We start from the raw sequence: 20,945 nt of genomic DNA, 5'->3' as shown, positions 1-20,945 counted from the left end.
GATATTATTAGACAGAATATTTTGGCCAGAGATGAGATTACTCTTTCACAGGCATATGCTATGATAAGTAGTGAGGAGAGTAGGCGGCAGGTTCAGTTGCAGAGTCCACCTACAAAACATTTTGCACATGCAAGAATGAAACCAAAGGGCCCTACTGAGAAAAGAGAGCAGGTGTGTGAATATTGCAAGAAACCACGACATAAAAATGACACCTGCTGGAAGCCTTTTACTGATGCAGATTGGGCAGGATGTATTGATGATAGAAGATCCACCTCTAGTTATTGTGCTCTGGTTGTTGGGAATATTGTGTCTTGGAGTAAGAAACAATCAGTAGTTGCTAGATCCTCAGCTGAAGCAGAATACAGGGCAATGGCTCATGGTGTGTCAGAATTACTATGGCTACGATCTCATATAGAGGAATTGGGGGTGGACTATGAGAAACCAATGATGCTCTATTGTGACAACCAAGCTGCTATCAACATTGCACATAATCCTGTTCAACATAACAGAACTAAGCACATTGAGGTTGATAGGCATTTCATAAGGGAAAGAGTCTCTTCAAGAGAAGTTTGTTTGCCATTCATCACATCAGAAGAGCAACTGGCTGATATCTTGACCAAGGGAGTTCCAAGAGGGAAATTGACACATTATATAAGCAAGCTGGGCATGATTGACATCTATGCTCAGCTTGAGGGGGAGTGTAAAGAGATTGGGCCGAATGGGCCCTAACATCCTCTCTTGTAGTATCTTTTATTTTATTCTTAATGGGCCTGTTATCTATTTTTGGTTTTATTTTCTTTATGTAACTGTCAAGCTAGCCACCCACTTAAGGGCATTCTTGTCATCATCAAATTTTTAGATCTTAATAAAATAGGGTTAGAGGAGAATGGAGAATTTTTTACTCTTACCTCTTTTCGCCATCTTCTTCTTTTGTATAGCTATTCAGACCTATTTTCTTCTGCTAATCCCTAAGTTTACTCTTGATATTAGAGGATTGATTCACATCTAGCTCACGCTTGCATAAGGATGTTGTTGAACGCCAAGGACTTGAGTAGGCATTTGGCGAGGACCCGTTCAGCGGACATGTCAAAAGGGCACCTCAGCCAGGTGGGAATCTTGGCCAAGAGGGTACCTCGGCCAGGGGGGTGCCTCAGCCAAGAGGGTAACTCTGCTGGGACGGTACCTCAGCCAGGAGGGTACCTCTGCCAGGAGTATACCTCTGCCAGGAGTGTACCTCGACCAAGGGGTGCCTCGGCCAGGAGGGTACCTCGGCTCTATGATCTGCTGGCCAACGGATACCTCGGCTTCGTTCTGGTCTCCTCGGCAGCAGGACGAGCCGGTCGCATCTCGATCCCTTTTGGCCCGTTGGTCGTCGAGGTAGTCTCAAATGTCCAAGGTGCAAGGTGGAGGCGTTTCTTATCAGCGGCGGTGTCCTTGGTTTCGGCGTCGGTTGCAAGATCGTACCGATTCGTTCTCCCTTTGATCGGGAGGTTGGAGGGTTCTCAGCAGCTGACTCACACTTCGATCACTTCCCCCAGACACTGAGGGGTCGGCCCGATAAGGTCTGACAGGGCGCTTAGCCAACAAAGCTCGCGAAGGGCATCCACAACAATGCCCTAGGTCTCTAGTAGGGCGGCCACCGTACGGGCGGCCTCTTGTCGATCGCCCCACCTCATCCAACCTCTGCGTGAGGTGGTCAAGCCGGTCAAGGATGGTCTAGGTTTGTCCCTAGTCGAGTTCCCACAGATGGCACCAATTATTGATGCTTGGATTGGCCGAGGACAACACAGTAAATTTGCTTAGCTTCCTGGACGGGCTGGCTAGTGGATGGATTCGAGGGGGGCTAAGACTGAGGGCCCAAGAAGCCCAAAGGGCGCTGCGGCCCTTGAGGGCTAGTGAGGTCTACCCGAGGTTGGCTAAGGTCAACGGAGGTCGACCATGGGTGAGTACCTACAAAGAAGGGAACGTCAGAGGCCCCGGATTATAACCCGAGGCGGGGACTCCGACAGCCAAGTTAGTGAGGGCATAGCAGATAAGGCAGACAAGGTCCGAGGGGTTTGGACGTGGTCGCCAGAAAGCTAGAGAGCCAGACAATAGGAGAAAATGGGAGCTTGGACTCCAGTTGCAGATCCTTTACCTTGGGGGAGTCCTGCCTTATTTATACTTGAGGTCGCCTAACAACAGACACATGCAGGCAGTTAGGATGCGATCTGGCCTTGACAAGGCAGTCATCCGAGCTCGCCGTGTGTGGTCGCGCCATTCGTCCCGCGCAGGGCGCTGACCTCTGCCCTACCAGACGCGCTAACTGACTGCGCACTCTACCACGTGTCAACAGGCCATAGGCCTGCCAAAAGCGCCTATATCAGGGACCAAAGCAATAAAGGTGGAATTCAGTCCAGGATTTATTATCCCTCTTCTAAAAAATTCATTAAAGACACTCAATAAATCATCTTTCAAAATGTCCCAACAATCTTGATAGAATGCCATTGTGAACCCATTCGGCCCAAGTGCTTTAGCTCTATCCATTAAGAAAACTACCTCCTCTATTTCATCCAAATTAAATTCCCTTTCCAACCAGGCCTTGTGTTCTTCCATTAACCTTGGCCACTCTATCCCCTCCACTCTCACCCTTCCCAATAATGGTCTTCTAAAGATAGATTTGAAGTGATCAAAAAAAGCTCTAGGAATTTCACTTTGTTGGGTGATTGATACTCCATCAACCTCTGGCTTTGATATGAAGTTTTTCCTTTTTCTACCACTTGCTAAAGCATGGAAGAATTTTGTGTTTCCCCTTCCCTTTCCCATTTGTGCCTAGACTTTTGCCTCCAACTTATCTCTTCTTTAAACAAGATATCCTCTAGTTGTATCCTTAAGGACCATCTTTGTTCTTTATCACCTTCCCCAAAAGTGCCCTCAATTTGGCATCCAAGGTTTCAATCTGATTTATCACCTGTTTTCTCTCCTCCAATCTCCCAAGCTATTAAAAGTTCCATCCCTTTATTTTAACCTTCAAGTCCTTCAATTTTTTATGGAACCTCATTCCTTCCCAATTTACCTCTGAGTTGTTTTCCTCCCATCATTCCTTATTTCTCTTCTTAAAATCAGGGTGACAAAGACACATATTTTCAAAATGAAATGGGGCTGAACCCCTTCCCTCGGGTCCTCCTTTGATAGTGAGATAGGCCAATGATTAGAAGTAACTCTAGGTAAAGCTTTTGACACCAAATCACCCCAATAATCCTCCCAATCTGCTGTGAATAGAAATCTGTTAAAGTTTAGAGAAATTTGGGTTAGCCTGTAGGTTGGACCATGTGAACTTATTGTGTAGTATGGGCATCTCTTTGAGTCCCATAGAATTTATGAACTCATTGAAGTTTCTCATGCTAGTGGTGACTCTTGGCGTTTCTTTATTGGTCTCCTCAACAGACCTGATCACATTGAAATCTCCCCCAATACACCAAGGCCCTTCTCAAAGTCCCCTAATATCCCCCAATTCATCCCACATTTCATTCCTCTCCCTATATCGGTTTAGACCATATATGTTTGTCAGGACCCACTCAAACCCACCATTCAGTTGCCTAAATTTGACTGACTAAATTTTCCAATCAGCTCTTCCACACCTTGCAACAAATCATTCTTCCAAAGAATCACTACTCCACCTTATGGTTCCCATGATGGAGTCATAGCCCAGCTTATACCCCTTGCTTTCCACACACTTCTTGCCCAACTATCATCAAATACTAACAACTTTGTTTCCTGGAAGAGAAATATATCAGGGTTTTCCTATCATCAAATACTAACAACTTTGTTTCCTGGAAGAGAACTATATCAGGGTTTTCCTTCTTCAATGATTCCTTAATTAAGGCTCTCTTGCTGGCACTTCCCAAACCTCTAGCATTCCAACTGACCAACTTCATTTCCAGGCTTTTGTTTCTTCTACCCCCCCTACTTAATTCTCATTCCCCTATTTGTTCCCTCTCTTCTTTCCCTTTCTCTCGCTGAATTCCTTGTCTCCTTCAACATCTTGTCTTAATCTTTCAGCCTCACTCAACTTCCACTTTCTTATCTTACCCATGGTTTAAAATGTCCCTAATTTCCCTAATATATCCACGACATATTGCCATTTCCATGGGTAGCGACATGAAATTTTACAGGAATTGACATTTCCCCAATAAACATTATCAGCACTATGTGGAGTACAAGAGATAGTTTCAACAACATATTTCCATTTCCACTTCAATGGGTTGCAACATGAAATTTTTCTAGAATCGACATATTCCCCAGTGAACACTACCAATACTGTGTGGAGTCCAAAATATATTATTATAACATAAGTTGGGGACAACATGTGAACTAACAATGTTATTGTCCACCTAACTTACATGATCACCACTTTGGGCTAGCTCAATATTCATTTCAAGTATGAAGTTAATATCAGTTTTTTTGTTTGTGTAATAGATTATTTGGTTGTTCTATTACAACCATTTACATTTTCTGAGTTAAAATTTTGATTTGACTCATTCTATCACAAAGCTCTAAATCTTAAGGTTTACAAGGCAACTTCAGAATGTATTCTTTTCTATATAACCTTAATTTCTTATCTTTGTTTAATGATTTGAAACAAGATAATAATTTAAAAAGGTGTGCTTATGCTTCTTTTATCATTTCATAAAATAGCATTACATATTTTGCATATTTTACAATGTTTCCACCATGTTTATAATTTTTACAACATTCCCATATGATATTTCTGACACTTCCAACATGTTTCTTATATTTGGATGACCGACATTTGACCAACATCGACATTTTAAACCTTGATCTTGCCTTCTTCCTTCTTTCTCCATAAATACGTTTTCAAGTCATTAGGGTTTTCAATTTACAACCAAGTTTGCCTACAAATTCAGCCACAAAGTCCTCTTTATAATTGTTTTCATGCTCCCCTACCTCTTCCACCATTTTGTCCTCCCTTGGCTTAAGTTCTAGGGGCTTGGTAGGATTCCTAGTGTTCTAGGGGCTTGGTAGGATTCACAGTGGAGTACCGGTTCCAATGGATTGAACTTTCTGTGAAGGAGGTCCATCGGTTGGGACCACTGGCTACCTGCTTCCGGAGCTCTGTTGCTGATCCCTAACCGGAGTATCCCTATTTATTGTCTGATGAGTCTCAACCAAAGCCTTATTCGCTTCCTGTCTTTGGCTTCCACTGGGAGGTGATTTTCTTTGATTAGGTATTAGAATTTCTTCCCCAACACCCAGAATATTCTCGGCCTCATTGAGACCCCTGCTACTGTTGCGCAATTTGAGATATGTGTAGCTTCTGCAAGCTTCTCCTCTGCTACGAACATCTCGGCTATGTGAAAGGTTTCCACCATCTCTTCCATTTCAGCTAGATTTCCAACACTGCCAATCAAGGATTCAACGTCCAACTCGTAGTCATCATCCTTAGATACTTCATGGTCTAGCCACCCATCATCCACAATATCTTTCTCTTCTAAATGTTCTCAGGCAAATTTGGATTCGGGCAATCAGTTGCTTCCTTACCAAGGTCCTTTTTGTCCTCCATCTTCCTTGGAGCCCACTGTAACGACTGCCACCATCAATTCTCAGTTTTCTCTGTACCTTCAGTTGGGGAGGATGATACACTATAGTTATTGTACCCAACAAGTTTTTGGTCCCCATGACTCACATAACTACTTAAAGAGTCACATGAGTCTCTAGCAAGATGTTCGGCCGACCCAAGTTTCCTTTCAGCCCGACACAAAATTGGTTTGGTTCTGTTATGAACATTTTCTTCGATTATTTTTTGTGGGCCCCACCCTGAGTCTGACCAAGCACCCAATTTAACCACCTCCAAGAAAGTTCTAGGCGCTCTTTAACCACTTGTGATTTAAAAACTCCTACAGCTCAACACCCTTTAGACGACTATTCACCTTCCTCGGCCATTTTATTGAAGGTCTCACCAGCTCAGCTTGCATCTGCTGCATCTCCTTTGTTGCCACATGGGAACCATCTTGCCAGCTCAGCTTCATCTTCAACCTTGGAGCATTCCCACCACAACGACACTTCAGCTTCTGTAGCTAACCAGATTACCATCACCCTCCTACGAACAGATTGCAAGACCTTGGAATGGACTCCGGCTTAACACTAGAGATTTTGACAGTCACTGCTGCAAGATTTTCAAAACTGAAAGCAAGTCATCAGCCTCACTCAACCCAAATTGAGTTGAGTCAATTCATACGAATACTAAACCAGCTTAATGAGTCTTATAGTTACATTTCCATCCCAGCAGCTTGTGACTACCCTTATCCTTGCAGCAAAGAGAGAGATTGCAACATGAGGTTGTTAGAACAGAAACCCTTTACAACAATTAGATTCCATCACCTCGTCATAATTGATCCCAATGCAAATGATTTCCATGTACTCCTTGCTTAGCTAGTTCATCTGCCAAACCATTAGCAAACCTTCTATCTTTGACAGCATCTTGAACTGCCTGAATTCATTTCTAAATTGCCATAACACTCCTTTTTTCAGCCATCCAATGACTATCTTTGAAACCCCTTCCACAACCAGCCTTGTGATTCCCATTTCCTTTGCTTTTTGCATCCCAACAGCCATGAATTCTGCTCTCACTTGATCACCTTGTTCAATTGGCCCTGAAAACAAACCACAAGTGTTTTCATCCTCATCCCAAATCACAACTCCAACTCCAGAAGGTCATGAATTGCCCAAACTACTACCATCAAAATTGAGTTCCATCCACCCACCAATCGGGGGAGATCATACCTCAAGGATTTTTTGTTTCCTAGAGGAGGATTAAGCAATTGACCCCCAATTTCTAAAAAAGTCTTCAAGTGAAAAATCTGAAAATAGTTTCAAAGTCTTCACCCAATGTGATACTCTTATTGTAACAGTCTCAATAACTGCCTCCTTATTCCTTTCTTCATCCTTAAATATTCACAAGTTCCTCTCTCCCAAATTGTCCACACTACCACTGCCCTTGCACTTTTCCACAAGATTCTGCCTCTTCTCTTTGTACCCCTCAAAAGAGACGGGCTAAAGAGCCATTCGAAAATAACAAGACAGATCCACCTGCAACCAAAAAGAGAGCAAAACCATTCCCAAATACGGAGATGAAGAGGTGGTAAGCAATCTCACCATTCAACTTAAACAAAATGCACCACCACTTGGGAGACAAGAACCAATTTAGTCTTTTCTTTTGCAACAAATGATATGTGTTGATGCACCCTTGATAAGATTCCTAACAAAAAGAACCAACTTTTGGGGGGATAGGAACACTCCAAACTTCTTTCACAAAAAGGAAGAGAAAGTGGAAGTGGTCACAAGGGAAGAGAAGAAGGATTTACAAGTAAACAAACTGGAAGAACTGAGAGACCACACCTAATTATCACCCACTGAAACATTAAAGACTAAGTTATCCAAAACTTCTAACACACAGGACACTGAGGGTATTTCAGACTGTCTAAGATTTCTCACTAGACCCAAATTCCATCCAAACCCAGAAGAGGAAAGAGACCAATGAATTTAGACATAAGCTTTTCTTTAACGATTGAAAGAGCATACAAGGAAGGAAACACATCTTTCAAGGGGATCTCTTCCACCTACACATGTTCCCAAAATCTGATCTATTACCAGAAGCCAGATCATACCTGATACGCTCAAGAAATTGAGGTAGTATACCATGCAATGCTTTCCACAGTGCAGCTTGATTAGCTCTTTGCAGAATACTAGCATCCCATCTGATGGTGCGCAATCCAGCCAGTCCTAGCTGTCAACGGCCTTGCCTCTAAATGGAGATACAGGGAAACTGAAACGGAGAAGATGAGGGAACTCCAGGGGGGAACCCGGTGAGATTGCTCCGAAGCTCAAGTTAGTATTCTCTCAAAGGCAAGACAAAACCAGATGGCGCAAAGTTCACATATCTTGCTCTTGGGGGGTAGGGAGCCTTTTATAACCACTTCGCGCACTCACTCCGAGGCTTCTGTCAGGTCGGGTATGATTACTTCTGTGCTTCTGCCAGTTCGGGTGTCATCCCCTCTGTTGAGACAGAACCACCACTGCTCCTTGTCGAAGCCGTCTCTATAACTGGAGATGGCGAGGTCAGGTGGCGATGGCAGGTGGCCGTTGGAATGTGGCTGTCAAGCATCAAATCCCAAGTCAGTCAAGTGCGCCGCCCCTGGATACGGACTCCTTCGGTGTCAGGTACGGTTTGTTCAGTTCGGTGTCTTGGGCAAAGTGCTGGAGTGGTGTGCGAGGCGAAGTCTTGAGTTCGGAGAGAGGTGTGGCCCGAACTGCCATGGGGTAGGCCAGTTCGGGTTGTTGCCCTTTGTGTTCATAAGGCTCGGGGCCTAAGGGAGAGCTCGGGCTCCGTACTGGGAGTTCAGGCTCCTTGCGGAGAGTTCGAACCGCTGGTTCCTCCCTTCAGAGCTCACGCCTTGGCGAGCTGTTATGCCGAGCTATTGCTTTTGCCACGTGTTGAGTGATTATGAGGTCGCGAGGTGGCGGGTGGATTTGTCCCGTACTTCCAATTGGTTGAGTGATAGCGCGAGGTGCGTTGCTAGGATTCTTTTGGGTTTCTCGAGCACCCAAAAGACGGGAGACGTGTCGATCTTCCTACAAATGCCGACTAACGTGATAGCGCGCGCCTTATTTCAAAATTCAAAAACGCGCCGCTGGGAGAAGTGACAGCGCGCACCTTATTTCAAAATTCAAAAAGTGCGTCGCTGGGAGATGTGACAGCGGGCGTCTTTTCAAATTTGAAAACGTGCCGCTGCCGCCTTTAATGTGAGGAGACGTGCGGTCAGTTTCAAGAGACGTGTGGCCAGTCACGTCTTGGTCTTAGGAGACGCGCGGTCACCGCAACTACGGGCCATCGGATTGGCTTTGATCTGAGCCATTGATTCTTGGTTACTGCGGGTATAAATAGTGGGGGACCCTAGTTGCTTTTTTCACTTCTGCGCTTTGCTTCTTGAGCTCGCGTCCAAGTTTCAGCTCACATCCAAGCTTTTAGTTCGCATTCAAGGTTTTTTGCTTATGTTCCAGTTCCCGTAGTCTGTTCAAGCCTTTTTCCAGGTGAGTACTTTCCTGGAATCCATCTTCTCTCCTCGATGTCTAGCTCGGATAGCTCAGACAATTCTTCAAGTGGGTCAGATGCAGGTTCTACGAACCGAGTTGCATCCCCTGGCAATCCTAACGAACCGGAGGTAGAGCTCGAGGAAGAATTCGAACCCGTAGGCCGAGTCGCCTCGGGTAGTTTGGCGTCCACCTCTCGTCGAGGTCAGACGTTAGACAAGTTTGGTCCCTCGACCATGATGCCTGAGGGGCTCCAATCCCTAATTACCTATTACAACTTGCCTGGGGAGTATGCCTACTTCATACCTTCGGGTAGCTTTCCTTGGGAACACGGTCCTGAAGAGATTGTGATATTCTGGAAGCAGCTCGCTGTGGGGCTGCGACTGCCTTTCCACCCCCTTCTTGTCGAGGTCATGAACCACTTCGGCGCTACTGTCGGCCAGCTTCACCCGAACTCCATTCGTAACTTGGTGGGGACAATCTCCCTATTTTGCGAACAAGGCTTTCCTTTAGACTTGGAGATATTCTCTTCTATTTTAATGCTTAAGAAGCAAGCAGGCCCCCTTCCCAGGCGTAGGCGGGCGTATTACCTATCTCCTTGCCTGGATTTTAAGCTTACATGAACTTCCCAACAAGGTCCCGGCGTGGAAGCGGGACTACTTCGGGGTGCGAAGTGTACTGGGGTGGCCGTTTCAGACAGGGTGGGGGATGGCCGCCCCTGACTCCAGTGTTACGCTTGATAAAGAGACGGTGAAGGGCCTCTGGCAATGGGCACGGCTTGGGTTAAAATGCCATCAGTATCTGACAGAGGCCAAGCTCATTGCGACCAGCCTGAGTTCGGGTAGGTTCCTTGCTCAGAGGTTTCTTGTTTTGCTTTGTTCTTTTGTTTTTTCTGATGCCGAACACTTTTTGCAGGTGTGATGGATTCAGAAAGGACTCGTGGTGGGCACCTGTTTCAAGGCATGAAGAGGAGAAAGCGAGTCGCCAAGCGAACTCGTGCCGAGCTGCCCCAAGATGCGAAGCCCAAGGTACCAGACTACCCATCAGAGGATCCGCCCAGGGAGCCCGAGGTGGCTCCTCCAATGCAAGAAGCGGTAGGGGCCCCTTATGCCGAGACTACTTACACAGGGGCTCCCGCTTACTCTGGGTCCGCTTATACGCGAGCTGGGCCCTCAGGTCCGCTTCCCTAAGGAAGTCGCAGCGTGGATCGATCTTCCTTTGAACCAGGTGGCCTGTCGTGCTGCCACTCATGCCATGGTGGTGAGTCAGATTTCTCATCAGGCTTCTTTGCTTTTATCCCTCTCGCTGCCATTCTTTTAATCACTTGTTCTTTCCTTTTGGTAGGTGAACTCTTCTATCCATGCCTTGGCGGCCCAGGTGGAGAGGAGCTTGAAGCAAGTGCGAGCTGCCGAAGAGGCTTTCCGTGCTGCCGAGGCGACTTCCCGAGCTGCTGAGGCAACTGCTCGTGCTGCACTGACCATGCAGGCAAGGTCTCAGAGAGATGTCGAGGCCATGGACTGCTCGCGCTGCACTGACCAGGCAGGCAAGGTCTCAGAGAGATGTCGAGGCCATGGAAGTGGTTGTGAAGCATATGGCGGACCTGAGGCTGGATTTGCAACATCAGGTTGAATACCTTCAAGAGGACATTAGGGAGAGAACACAGATCTTTTCCCAAGGCATTGAGGACGCTAAGAAGAAGGCCGTCGATGAATACATTGCCTCGCCGCGCTTCGATGACCTGATGGTGGTTCGTACAGAAAGGGCTTTAAACTAAGTCGGTGGATGATCCATAATACATACCCCGAGCTTGATATTAGTGCGATATCCACTTCGCGCATCATTCAGGAGATGGCCGACGCTGTTGATGGTGAGCCCGACTCCGAGGGAGAGGCAGGACCTTCAGGTGTTGTTTTAGTGCCTTCTGATGAAGAATAAGTACCTTTGGGCCTGCGAGCTCGAATATATATATATATATATATATATATATATATATATATACTCTTATTTTGAAACAAAATGACTCTTTTGGTTAAGTGTTGGTTGTTCTTTCTCCCGAACTGATCGTATTTGCCGAACTGATCATATGCCCGATATGTTTCTTGCCCAGGTTACTGCACTCGCACGGCCTATTTTGATGTTTAATACTCAAGTCTCCGCTTCGCTTGAGCCTTTGGCTGACAGTTTTTCTTGCCTATGCCGAGGTTCCTTCATCCTAGCCCTTAGGCTCTAGTAGTAATTTCGTCCACTTCGCTTGGTGGTCTATAGGTAGTATCGCCTTAAGTTGACGATGTTCCACACTCGGGGTACTTGTTTGCCCTCCAAGGTTTCGAGCTCGTATGCCCCCCCCCCCCGAGCACTCTCTTTACTCTGTAGGGCCCTTCCCAATTTGGTCCAAGTTTGCCCACGCCAGGTTCGGGCACCATGATCTTATGGAGAACTAGGTCGCCGACGCGGAAGCTCCGCTTCTTTACTCTGGCATTGTAGTACCGAGCTACTTTTTGCTGGTAGGCCGCTGTCCGGATGTGCGCGAGGTCTCTTACCTCATCCAGTAGGTCGAGGTTGGTACATAACTCGTCTCCGTTTGTCTGATCGTCATATGCTTCTAGTCACAGTGTAAGTATTTCGATTTCCGCTGGGATTACCGCTTCAGTGTCGTAGGTGAGGTTAAAGGGGGCCTCTCCCTTGGCGGTTTTTTCCGTAGTTCGGTGAGCCCATAGAACACTTGGTAGCTCATCCGCCCACAACCCTTTAGCTCGGTCTATTCGTGCTTTCAGTCCGCAGAGGATGGCTCTTTCATTACTTTTGTCTGACCGTTTTCTTGCGGGTGTGCAACCGATGTGAAGTTCTGACGAAATCCCATATCTTGGCACCATTCTTGGAACTTGATATCCTCGAACTGCTTGTCGTTTTCGGAGATCAGTACCCGAGGTAGCCCGAAGCGACATACTATGTTCTTCCAAAAGAAGTTCTGTATGTTTCGGGCTGTAACTGTTGCCAGAGGTTCAGCTTCTATCCATTTTGTGAAGTAATCTACCGCCACCACTAGGAACTTGAAGGGATAGGAGGAAATTCATCATATGGGCGCCCAAGATTGCGGAATAAAGGGGGCGAATTTCAAAAAAAAAATTCTTTCCCTTCAACTGAGAATTGAATTCCCTATTTAGAAAATCATATTTTCAAGGATCATTCTTGAACCATAAACTGAACCAGATCTGAACCAAAAGGAGGAGAGAGAGATAATACCTGATACAGAAAAACAATATCTCTCAATGGAGGTGTTCACGCCAAAGGTAGAAACCAAAATCTGCTCCCACTGAAAATGGCACAGTGCAAGGTAGAGCAGAATCAGCAGTGTCCTTCCTAAGAACCTGATTCTTCCCAAGAATCACTTGAACGGCTTGTGAATACAACTCCTACCAATCTTTTCTCCAAAAGATTAGAATCAAGATCCAATCTTGATTTCTACCAAGGAATGGAGATCGAACTGCTAAAGGTGGCGACTGTAGGAAGGAGGCAGCTAAAGAGAATTTGCAGGGTGCAGAATTCTCTCTTCTGTGATCTCAGCTCTGAAGACTAGACTGTTGATTGTCTGTTGTGTTGGATGTTGTGTCTAAAGGCTGCCGCCCCTCTTCCTTTTATAGACTTAAAGGGATCAGCTCCTAATCCCATTAGGAGTTGCTAACCCAAATCATATCTGGATTAGAAGTCCCTTTAAGATAAAGGATAATCCTTATCTTATCTGCAGATTAGATCAGCCGGTTCCTAATCTTATTAGGAAGTTTCCAAATCTAAATCTCATTTAGATCTTGGACTCTCTGAATGGATAGGGTGTGGGCCCAATCCTATCAACTGATCTTATCTCAAAATTCGCCCCTTAAAGACTAATCAAATTAGCCCAGTTCGAAATGGGCTTAAGGCACATTTAGGGTTATGTATTCATTAAGCTTTCCAAACTGCTGCCCAGTTGGGCTTCCTTGTATGGCGTGGGACCCAAACATTGATCTACACATCAGCCACATGGGTTCAGCCCAGCCTTTGTTACAAGGCCTGGCCGAATACACTGTTATGGACAGTGCACCCCATGAAACCCATCAGATGGGCTCTATAAGCCCAACACTTACCCTAAGTGGTCCCTGGGCCAAGCCACCTTGTAACAACCAGGGACTGTGGGCAAATGCAAGATTAGCCCATCAGGTATTATCCTCAATGGTCTTACACTCAACCTCTCAGCCCATAATGATCACACACTGCCCGACAAGAGAGAACCTCTCCCTCGGCTGCAAGGAACAGTGTTGCACTCTCTCAAATATGGATCCAGGGAATTAAAACCTTTTGCAAATCATTTCGAAACCATAAATTATATACTTTCATATCTCATATAAAATATATTTTGCAAAACAAATTTCAACGATTGAAATCGGCTGCCGGTAGTCTTGGTTTACATTAGTGAGAGTGCATCCCCGATCATTACCTTTGTCCGACAAAGGGGCTGATCCTATCACTATGATCACCCACTCAGATGAATTCTCAGACTGTCCCAACATACCCAGGTTTTGACCCCCGCTAAGGATCTCACTGATTGGTATATCAAAGACAGCCTAATCCAACACCTAGTGCAGTATCATAATCGATTCTAGGGGTCGGGTGTAACTTTCCAGTTTTGCCCATCAATCTCCAAGGTCCAGGGCAATACTGGAAATCTGGTCCAGTTCAAAGATTCAATTAATCCCACACTGTATGTGCCTAGGGTCTCACCCCGGTAGCTGAGACAAGCCACCCCAACCGACTTGGTGGCACCACAATGTCAGCCTTGTCAGGATAGGTCCCCCCAGACCGACCCACTGGCTGTGAACATTCTAAACTAACACAAGTCTCATTAAATGTCCAGTTTAAGGGTATTACACAAAAACATACCAAGGGAACATGAATCAAATATGCACTTTTATTTCTTTACAATAAACTCATAAAGTACATCATTTTGATTGAAGCTAAGGGCATACATAACTGTCTAACAGAACTTTCTCCCACCTGTTGCTCGCGGGAATGGCCCTAGGAGGTCGATGCCCCATTGCACAAAGGGCCATGGACTGGTGAGGTACTTGAGGTCGGCAGAAGGCTGATGGTGGATATTGGCATGCTTCTGACACTTGTCGCATTTTCTGATGAGCTCGACGGCTTCTGCCTTCATCACTGGCCAATAGTACCCTTGTCGAAGTGCCTTTTGAGCGAGGGCTCTACCTCCCAAGTGTCCACCGCACAGACCTCCATGAGTGTTGCGGAGCACGAGCTCGGCTTCAGTAGGTCGCAAGCAGCACAGGTAGGGCAGCATGTAGGACCGTCGGTATAGCCGTTCGTTTATTATGATGTATTTGGCTGCCTGGCGCTGCACCCTCTTGGCTGCATTGCGGTCCGCAGGGAGGGCTCCATCTAGCAAGAAGCTCGCGAGTGGGTCGATTCAGCTCGGCTCTGCTTCAAGGACGGGAGCGACCTCCTCTGCCCCACCGAGAATGCTAGGCCGAGGTAAGTCCTCTATGTACACGGTTATCATGGTGTTGTGACTCGTGCTGGCTAACCAGGACAGGGCGTCAGCCTCAGTGTTCTCTGACCTCGGTATTTGCCTGATGAAGTGTGACTGGAAGTTGAGCAGAGCCTCCTTTACTTTTGCTAAGTAGGCGATCATAGTCAGCTCGCGCACTTCGTATTCGCCCGTAACTTGGTTGACTACAAGCTGGGAACCACTGCAAATAACTATGTGCTTTGCCCTTACTCTTTGCGCTAGGTTCAGTCCCGCTATCAGTGCCTCGTACTCTGCCTCGTTGTTGGATGTCGCGAACTCAAAGCGTAGTGCATATTCTAGTTTCGTGCCACCTGGGTCGCGTAGTACTATTCCAGCCCCACTGCCCTGTTGGTTTGAGGAGCCATCTACGTGAAAGATCCAGGGCTCCTCATCCCAGTTCGCATTTGTCCTAACCAGGAGGGATGCCACACTGGCTGCTACTTCACTGGGTTCAGACTTTGTTGGCTTGGGAGCTCCATGCTCACCCGAACTGGGGATCTCAGGCTCGACCGGCCTAGGGACTTCGAGGCTGAACATGTATTTGGCGATAAAATCTGCTAAGGTTTGGACCTTAATAGCAGTTCGTGGCTTGTACTGGAGGTCATATTCGCTGAGTTCGATGGCCCATTTAGTCAGCCGACTGGAAACCTCGGGCTTGAGTAAGACTTGCCTCAGAGGTTTGTCAGTCAAGATGATGATAGTGTGAGCCTGAAAGTACGGACGGAGTTTCCGAGCTGCTACTACCAGTGCGTATGCTAGCTTTTCTATCTACGGGTACCTTGTCTCGACTCCCTGCAAAAATTTACTAACATAATAGATGGGTATTTGGACCCGATATACCTCTTTTATTAGTACCGATCTGACCACCTCGTCGCTTGCCAAGAGGTACAGTTCCAAAACTTCGCCCTCCTCGGGCCGGGCTAAGGTCGGTACACTAGCGAGGTAATTTTTTAGCTCGTCGAACGCGATCTGGTAGTCTTGGGTCCACTCGAACCCTTTGCCTTTGATTGCTTTAAAGAAAGGCAGGCAGCGGTCTGCCGATTTGAACATGAAGCGGCTCAGAGCGGCTATGCGGTCGTTTAGCCTCTGAACCTCTTTTACTTTTCTAGGTGGTCTCATATCTAGGATGGCCTTTATTTTGTCCGGGTTGGCTTCAAAACCGCGCCGGTTGACAATGTACTCTAGGAACTTACTCGAGGTGACACCGAAGACGCACTTGTTTGGGTTCAGTTTCATGCTAAATTGACGCAGAATTTGGAAGACAAAATCTAAGTCTTGTAATAATTCCTGTGAAAATTGCGTCTTGACGACCATGTCATCTACATAACATTCTATTTTTGTGCTTATTAAGGGCCGAAACAGCTTATTTACAAGTCTTTGGAAGGTCACCCCAGCATTTTTTAATCCGAAGGCCATGACCTTGTAGTAGTACAGGCCGAACTCGATTATGAAGCTGGTTTTTTCTTCATCGGACTGGTCCATCCTGATTTGGTTGTAGCCCGAGTATGCATCCAAGAAGCTTAGCAACTCATGTCCCGAGGTCGCGTCCACTAGGCGATGGGAAGCAATCTTTCGGGCAAGCTCGGTTCAGGTCAGTGTAGTCGACGCACATGCGCCACTTGCCGTTTGCCTTTTTCACCAGCACTGGGTTGGCTACCCAGCTCGGGTAATGAACTTCCCATATGAAGCCTGCTACGATGAGCTTTTCGACCTCCTCGTCGACCGCCCTCTAGCGTTCTGGGGCTAAGTTGCGTTTCTTCTGTCTAATGGGTCTGACTACAAGGTCAGTATTAAGTTTGTGAGTTATAAGGCTGGGGTCAATACCAAGCATATCGGCCGCGGACCAAGCAAAAATATCTAAATTTTGAAGTAAAAAACTCACCAGTTCGGTTCGTAGAGGTTCCTTGACGGAAGCACCGATCTATAGTGTGCGAGCTGGGTCCGTGGCCGAGGTCGGGATTGCGACCGTTTCCTTTGTGGGTGAAGCTCGTTCCTCGCCTTGCTCCGTAGGCCGCTCCAGTTCAAGGTCGTCAGCCGCCTTGGTTTTTCCCTTCAGGGCGGCAACATAACACTTGCGGGACTCAAGCTAGTCGCCCCGCGCTACTCCCACACCGAAGTCTGTAGGGAACTTCAATTCCAAATAGTAGGTGGAGACCACTGCCCGCAGGATATGCGTAATTGGCCGCCCTATTACGGCATTGTATGGGAAGGGGGTCGCGACCACCAGGAAATCGTGGTTGAGTCTGACCGCACAAGGCCATGTGCCGACTTCCACAGGTACTGTTATTTTCTCGAGGGGCCTGACTTCCTCTCCGCTGAAGCCCACCAGAGGAGTGTTTGCGGGTTTCAGCTCGCTTCTCTGCAATTGTACCTGGTCAAATGCTGACTTGAAAGGGGTGGAAAGGCAGGAAGGTTTACGGGTGCCACTGTTTGTGGTGCATTCAAGCTGGGGATCCCATCCACCGGAAGGGGGATGGTGAATTGTCCGATGCACACCATGGGGACTTAGAGTTGTTCCCCGTGTTCATCTCTGAGCCACGTCCGGCATTGCTGGAAAAGCCATGAGTGTTGGGGTTTTTGGAAAAAGAAGAGGTTATGAGAGTTTTAGAGGGAGGCTTTTAGAAGCGATTCCCACAGACGGCGCCAATTGATGGTGCGCAATCCGGCCGGTCCTAGCTGTCAACGGCCTTGCCTCAAAACGGAGATACAGGGAACCCGAAACGGAGAAGATGAGGGAACTCCGGGGGGGAACCCGGTGAGATTGCTCCAAAGCTCAAGTTAGTATTCTCTCAAAGGCAAGACAAAACCAGATGGCGCAAAGTTCACATCTTGTTCTTGGGGATAGGGAGCCTTTTATAACCACTTCGCGCACTCACTCCAAGGCTTTTGTCAGGTCGGGTATGATTACTTTTGTGCTTCTGCCAGTTCGGGTGTCATCCCCTCTGCTGGGACAGAACTGTCGCTGCTCCTTGTTGGAGCCGTCTCTGTAACTAGAGATGGTAGGGTCAGGTGGCGATGGCAGGTGGCCGTTGGAATGCGGTTGTCAAGCGTCAGATCCCAAATCAGTCAGGTGCTCCGCCCCTGGATACGGATTCCTTCGGTGTCAAGTACGGTTTGTTCAGTTCGGTGTCCTGGGCAAAGTACTGGAGTGGTGTGCGAGGCGAAGTCTTGAGTTCGGAGAGAGGTGTGGCCCGAACTGCCATGGGGCAGGCCAGTTCAGGTTGTTGCCTTTGTGTTCATAAGGCTCGGGGCCTAAGGGAGAGCTCGGGCTCCGTATTGGGAGTTTGGGCTCCTTGCGGAGAGTTCGGACCGCTAGTTCCTCCCTTGGGAGCTCGCACCTTGGCGAGCTGTTATGCCAAGCTGTTGCTTTTGCCACGTGTTGAGTGATTACGAGGTCGGGCCAAATCTTCCCTCATCACCACCCATTCCTTGAAAGGCCATGAATACTTGAAATCACCTTGTGCCACAGCCTTTCATTCTCCAAGGGGAAACGCCACAACCACTTACCTAAGAGGCTCCATTCATTATCAGTAAGTTACTTACTTGGGTAAATGCACTTACCCGGTAAGTGTTTCCCAAGAAAGACTCACCTGAGTAAGTGAATTTACCAATGTTCTTTTATTTCCCATGTAAATAACGCAATGACCATTTTAGCCATAAAAATCCATTATTAAAAGGGGCAAGTTTGTCCCATTCAAGTATTGGCAATTTTCCCCCAGGTGGGAAAGTCATTTACCCACCTAGGAGATGGGTATCACTTACCCACTTACCCAGGAAAATAAACTTTCCCTGGTCCCCAAATAAATCTGAAAAAAAGAACATGGGTTTCTTGGTCAATGGGAAACAAAATCCCATTGACCAACTTTCCCCCATCTCAAAATCCAAAAAAAGAACGCCCCCAAAAGGTGAGGTTTTTCTTACTAATGTTTCCTAGACCAACCCACCCTCTTCTTTTCTTTTGATCACCTTCTCCCATCCCACCAAATGATTATTTTATCTATCTCCTAGTTCCCAAAGAAAATCTCTCGTCAATTTCTCTACTTTCTTCACAGTCGCCTGAGGCATCCTGAAGACAAACATGAAATAAATACTGAATAGGGAGATTTGCCAGAGTGGGTTTAATCAAACTGATTCTCCCTCCTAATGAAATATAGTTCCTTTTCCAGCCAGCTAATCTTTTCTCTATCCTCTCCAAGACCAGGTTCCAAAAACTAACAAACCTTGGGTTGCCACCAAGAGGTAAACCTAAATATTTTAAAGGCCACTCCCCTCTCTCACCCTAAAATCTCAAGCCATAGAGCCTAATTCCTCTCCCTCAAGATTTAAACCAACCACTGAACTCTTGATCCAATTAATTTAAAGATTTGACATTCTTTCTAAGAGATTCACCACCAATTTCAAATTTTCAACCCCTTCTTTACTTTCTCCATCACAAAAAATCAATATGTCATCCACAAACTGAAGATGCGTTAGCAAAGTACCAACACTCTATCTCTTCCCACCACCCAACCCTTATGAAAGTGCAATTTGAATTTTATTCTTTTATTGCGTAGATATACATCCCATATATGATGCACTACATTCATATCTTGTAATCATTTGAATATGGGGCCCAGTCACTTCTTTCTTATAGTACTGGAATTTTACCTTAACCGTCAAAATTAAACATAATTGGCAATCTGTACACATGCATTTTTTCAGTTCTGATTTATGGTACATGAAAAGTTCCTTGTAAGAAGAATGATATAAGATCAGAAATGCTCCTTCATTTTCTTCATTAATAAGAAAACTTATAATGATAATGAGAGTGATCTCCTAACCAAAGAGAGAATAGAATAGAGGTTTTAGCAATTACTTAGAAAAGCAATCTGAAGATCAAATGATACATTTAGTTCCAAGCACTCAAGTTTCAAGGCCATATAAAAAATAGCAGAACAGGATACACTGAGAGAATAACTTAAAAACATAAGATTCAGCATAGTAAATATTTCACCTCTTGTTGTGCAGGAGCAAGAGGTCCCTTCAAGGCTTTTGCAATTAAATCCCTAAAAGCAGCTCCTCTGCTGGTGTCAGCACACATCCCATAGTCCCACAACAGCTCATGATTATTGTCAGGATTTAGCCACACAAGCTGTAAGAGATTTGAGAAGGGTTAACTCCAACAATATTGATCACATCTCACATAACTGTATATTGTTTCCTGATATAAAATTCTTGCCTCTCCATCTTGTACTGGAAGTCGTGGTGGAAGAGGCCTGATCCATTGAGGTTCCAATCCTTCCAGTGATAAATTTTGCAACATCCCAGTTATTGCCACATCCCTATCTCCCGATCCAATCCTTGGTTTGGCACCAGGCAGTACAAATTCAAGCCTGAAATGTCAGTTGATTTCTTTGCAAAATTCAGTACAGAAATCCCATATTTTAAATAAATAAATAACAGTAATGAAGATGCTGAAAGTGATGTTAAAAAGAGTGATGATGATGATGATGACAATAATAATAATAATAATAATAATAATAATAATAATAATAATAATAAAATCATGACAGCATTGTTTGACAGAAAAGGTCATACTCTGGTGAATTTGCATCACAACCATGAGGAAGATCAGGATCCGGAATTACATTTTTGACAGCAGCACCCCTGAACAAGCAATTGTATGGTTCAGGCTGTACTTTGTCAAAATGTTGCTTTTGCAACTGTTCACGTTGCAAGAAAACCTGATGGCCAAGGAAAATATTCAAACAGGAAACACCATCATTGTATGTCAATTTAGTTATGATAAGTACCATTCATAAAACTCATATATAAGAACACAAATAACTTACATGTGATGAAGGATCAAATCCTTTGATGTAATCTACAGCAGACTGTTTAAGCACCTGCATAAGGGGAAAAAAAAACATATAAAAGTCCAAAAGAATTTATTATTCAATGTACAGAGCGAATGATATTAAACAGCAGGAATATAGTATGCTGAAACATAAAGCATGTGCTCATTCATGTTACAGTCATAAGTTAAATACAAGCCACGCATAAAACATCTGGCTTGTAATAAATATAGAAGCCTATCAGTAACTAGATTGGTTCACTGACGGATCAAATTCAGAGAGAAGAAAGTAAATGAACCTCTTTCGTGTTGCTAGAAGTGGAAGACCCAAGCAACTGAAGAATAAATGCCCTTTCCATTTTTTCAGCAGCATCATCACATGCTTCCTACCAAAAAAAAAAAAAATCTAGCATTTATGTCAGATTTAATCCATTTCTGGCCTTCTGGGGAGATAAGTTAAATTAT

The 20,945-nt window shown here is 45.7% G+C and overlaps 1 protein-coding gene across 4 annotated transcripts in view; it reads right to left on the bottom strand.

Annotated features, from left to right (window-relative positions):
• LOC148852844 (CCR4-NOT transcription complex subunit) overlaps positions 1–20,945 on the bottom strand; it is a 53,630-nt gene that overhangs the window by 17,468 nt on the left and 15,217 nt on the right. For 2 of the 4 annotated variants that reach the window (XM_088944733.1, XM_088944735.1), the window contains 5 exons: positions 20,780–20,866; positions 20,479–20,532; positions 20,225–20,370; positions 19,866–20,019; positions 19,641–19,778 (listed from right to left, as the gene is read on the bottom strand). In XM_088944733.1, coding sequence (XP_088800859.1) covers positions 19,641–19,778; positions 19,866–20,019; positions 20,225–20,370; positions 20,479–20,532; positions 20,780–20,866 — 579 coding nt within the window. The remainder of the gene's footprint in view (positions 1–19,640; positions 19,779–19,865; positions 20,020–20,224; positions 20,371–20,478; positions 20,533–20,779; positions 20,867–20,945) is intronic. The other 2 variants (XM_088944734.1, XM_088944736.1) reach the window with 1 other exon arrangement.

This window comes from Nelumbo lutea, chromosome 5 (assembly GCF_056320005.1).
Source record: "Nelumbo lutea isolate HS-2025 chromosome 5, American lotus-T2T, whole genome shotgun sequence".
NCBI classification, from domain to species: domain Eukaryota; kingdom Viridiplantae; phylum Streptophyta; class Magnoliopsida; order Proteales; family Nelumbonaceae; genus Nelumbo; species Nelumbo lutea.
This window is presented reverse-complemented; position numbering and strand designations above follow the sequence as displayed.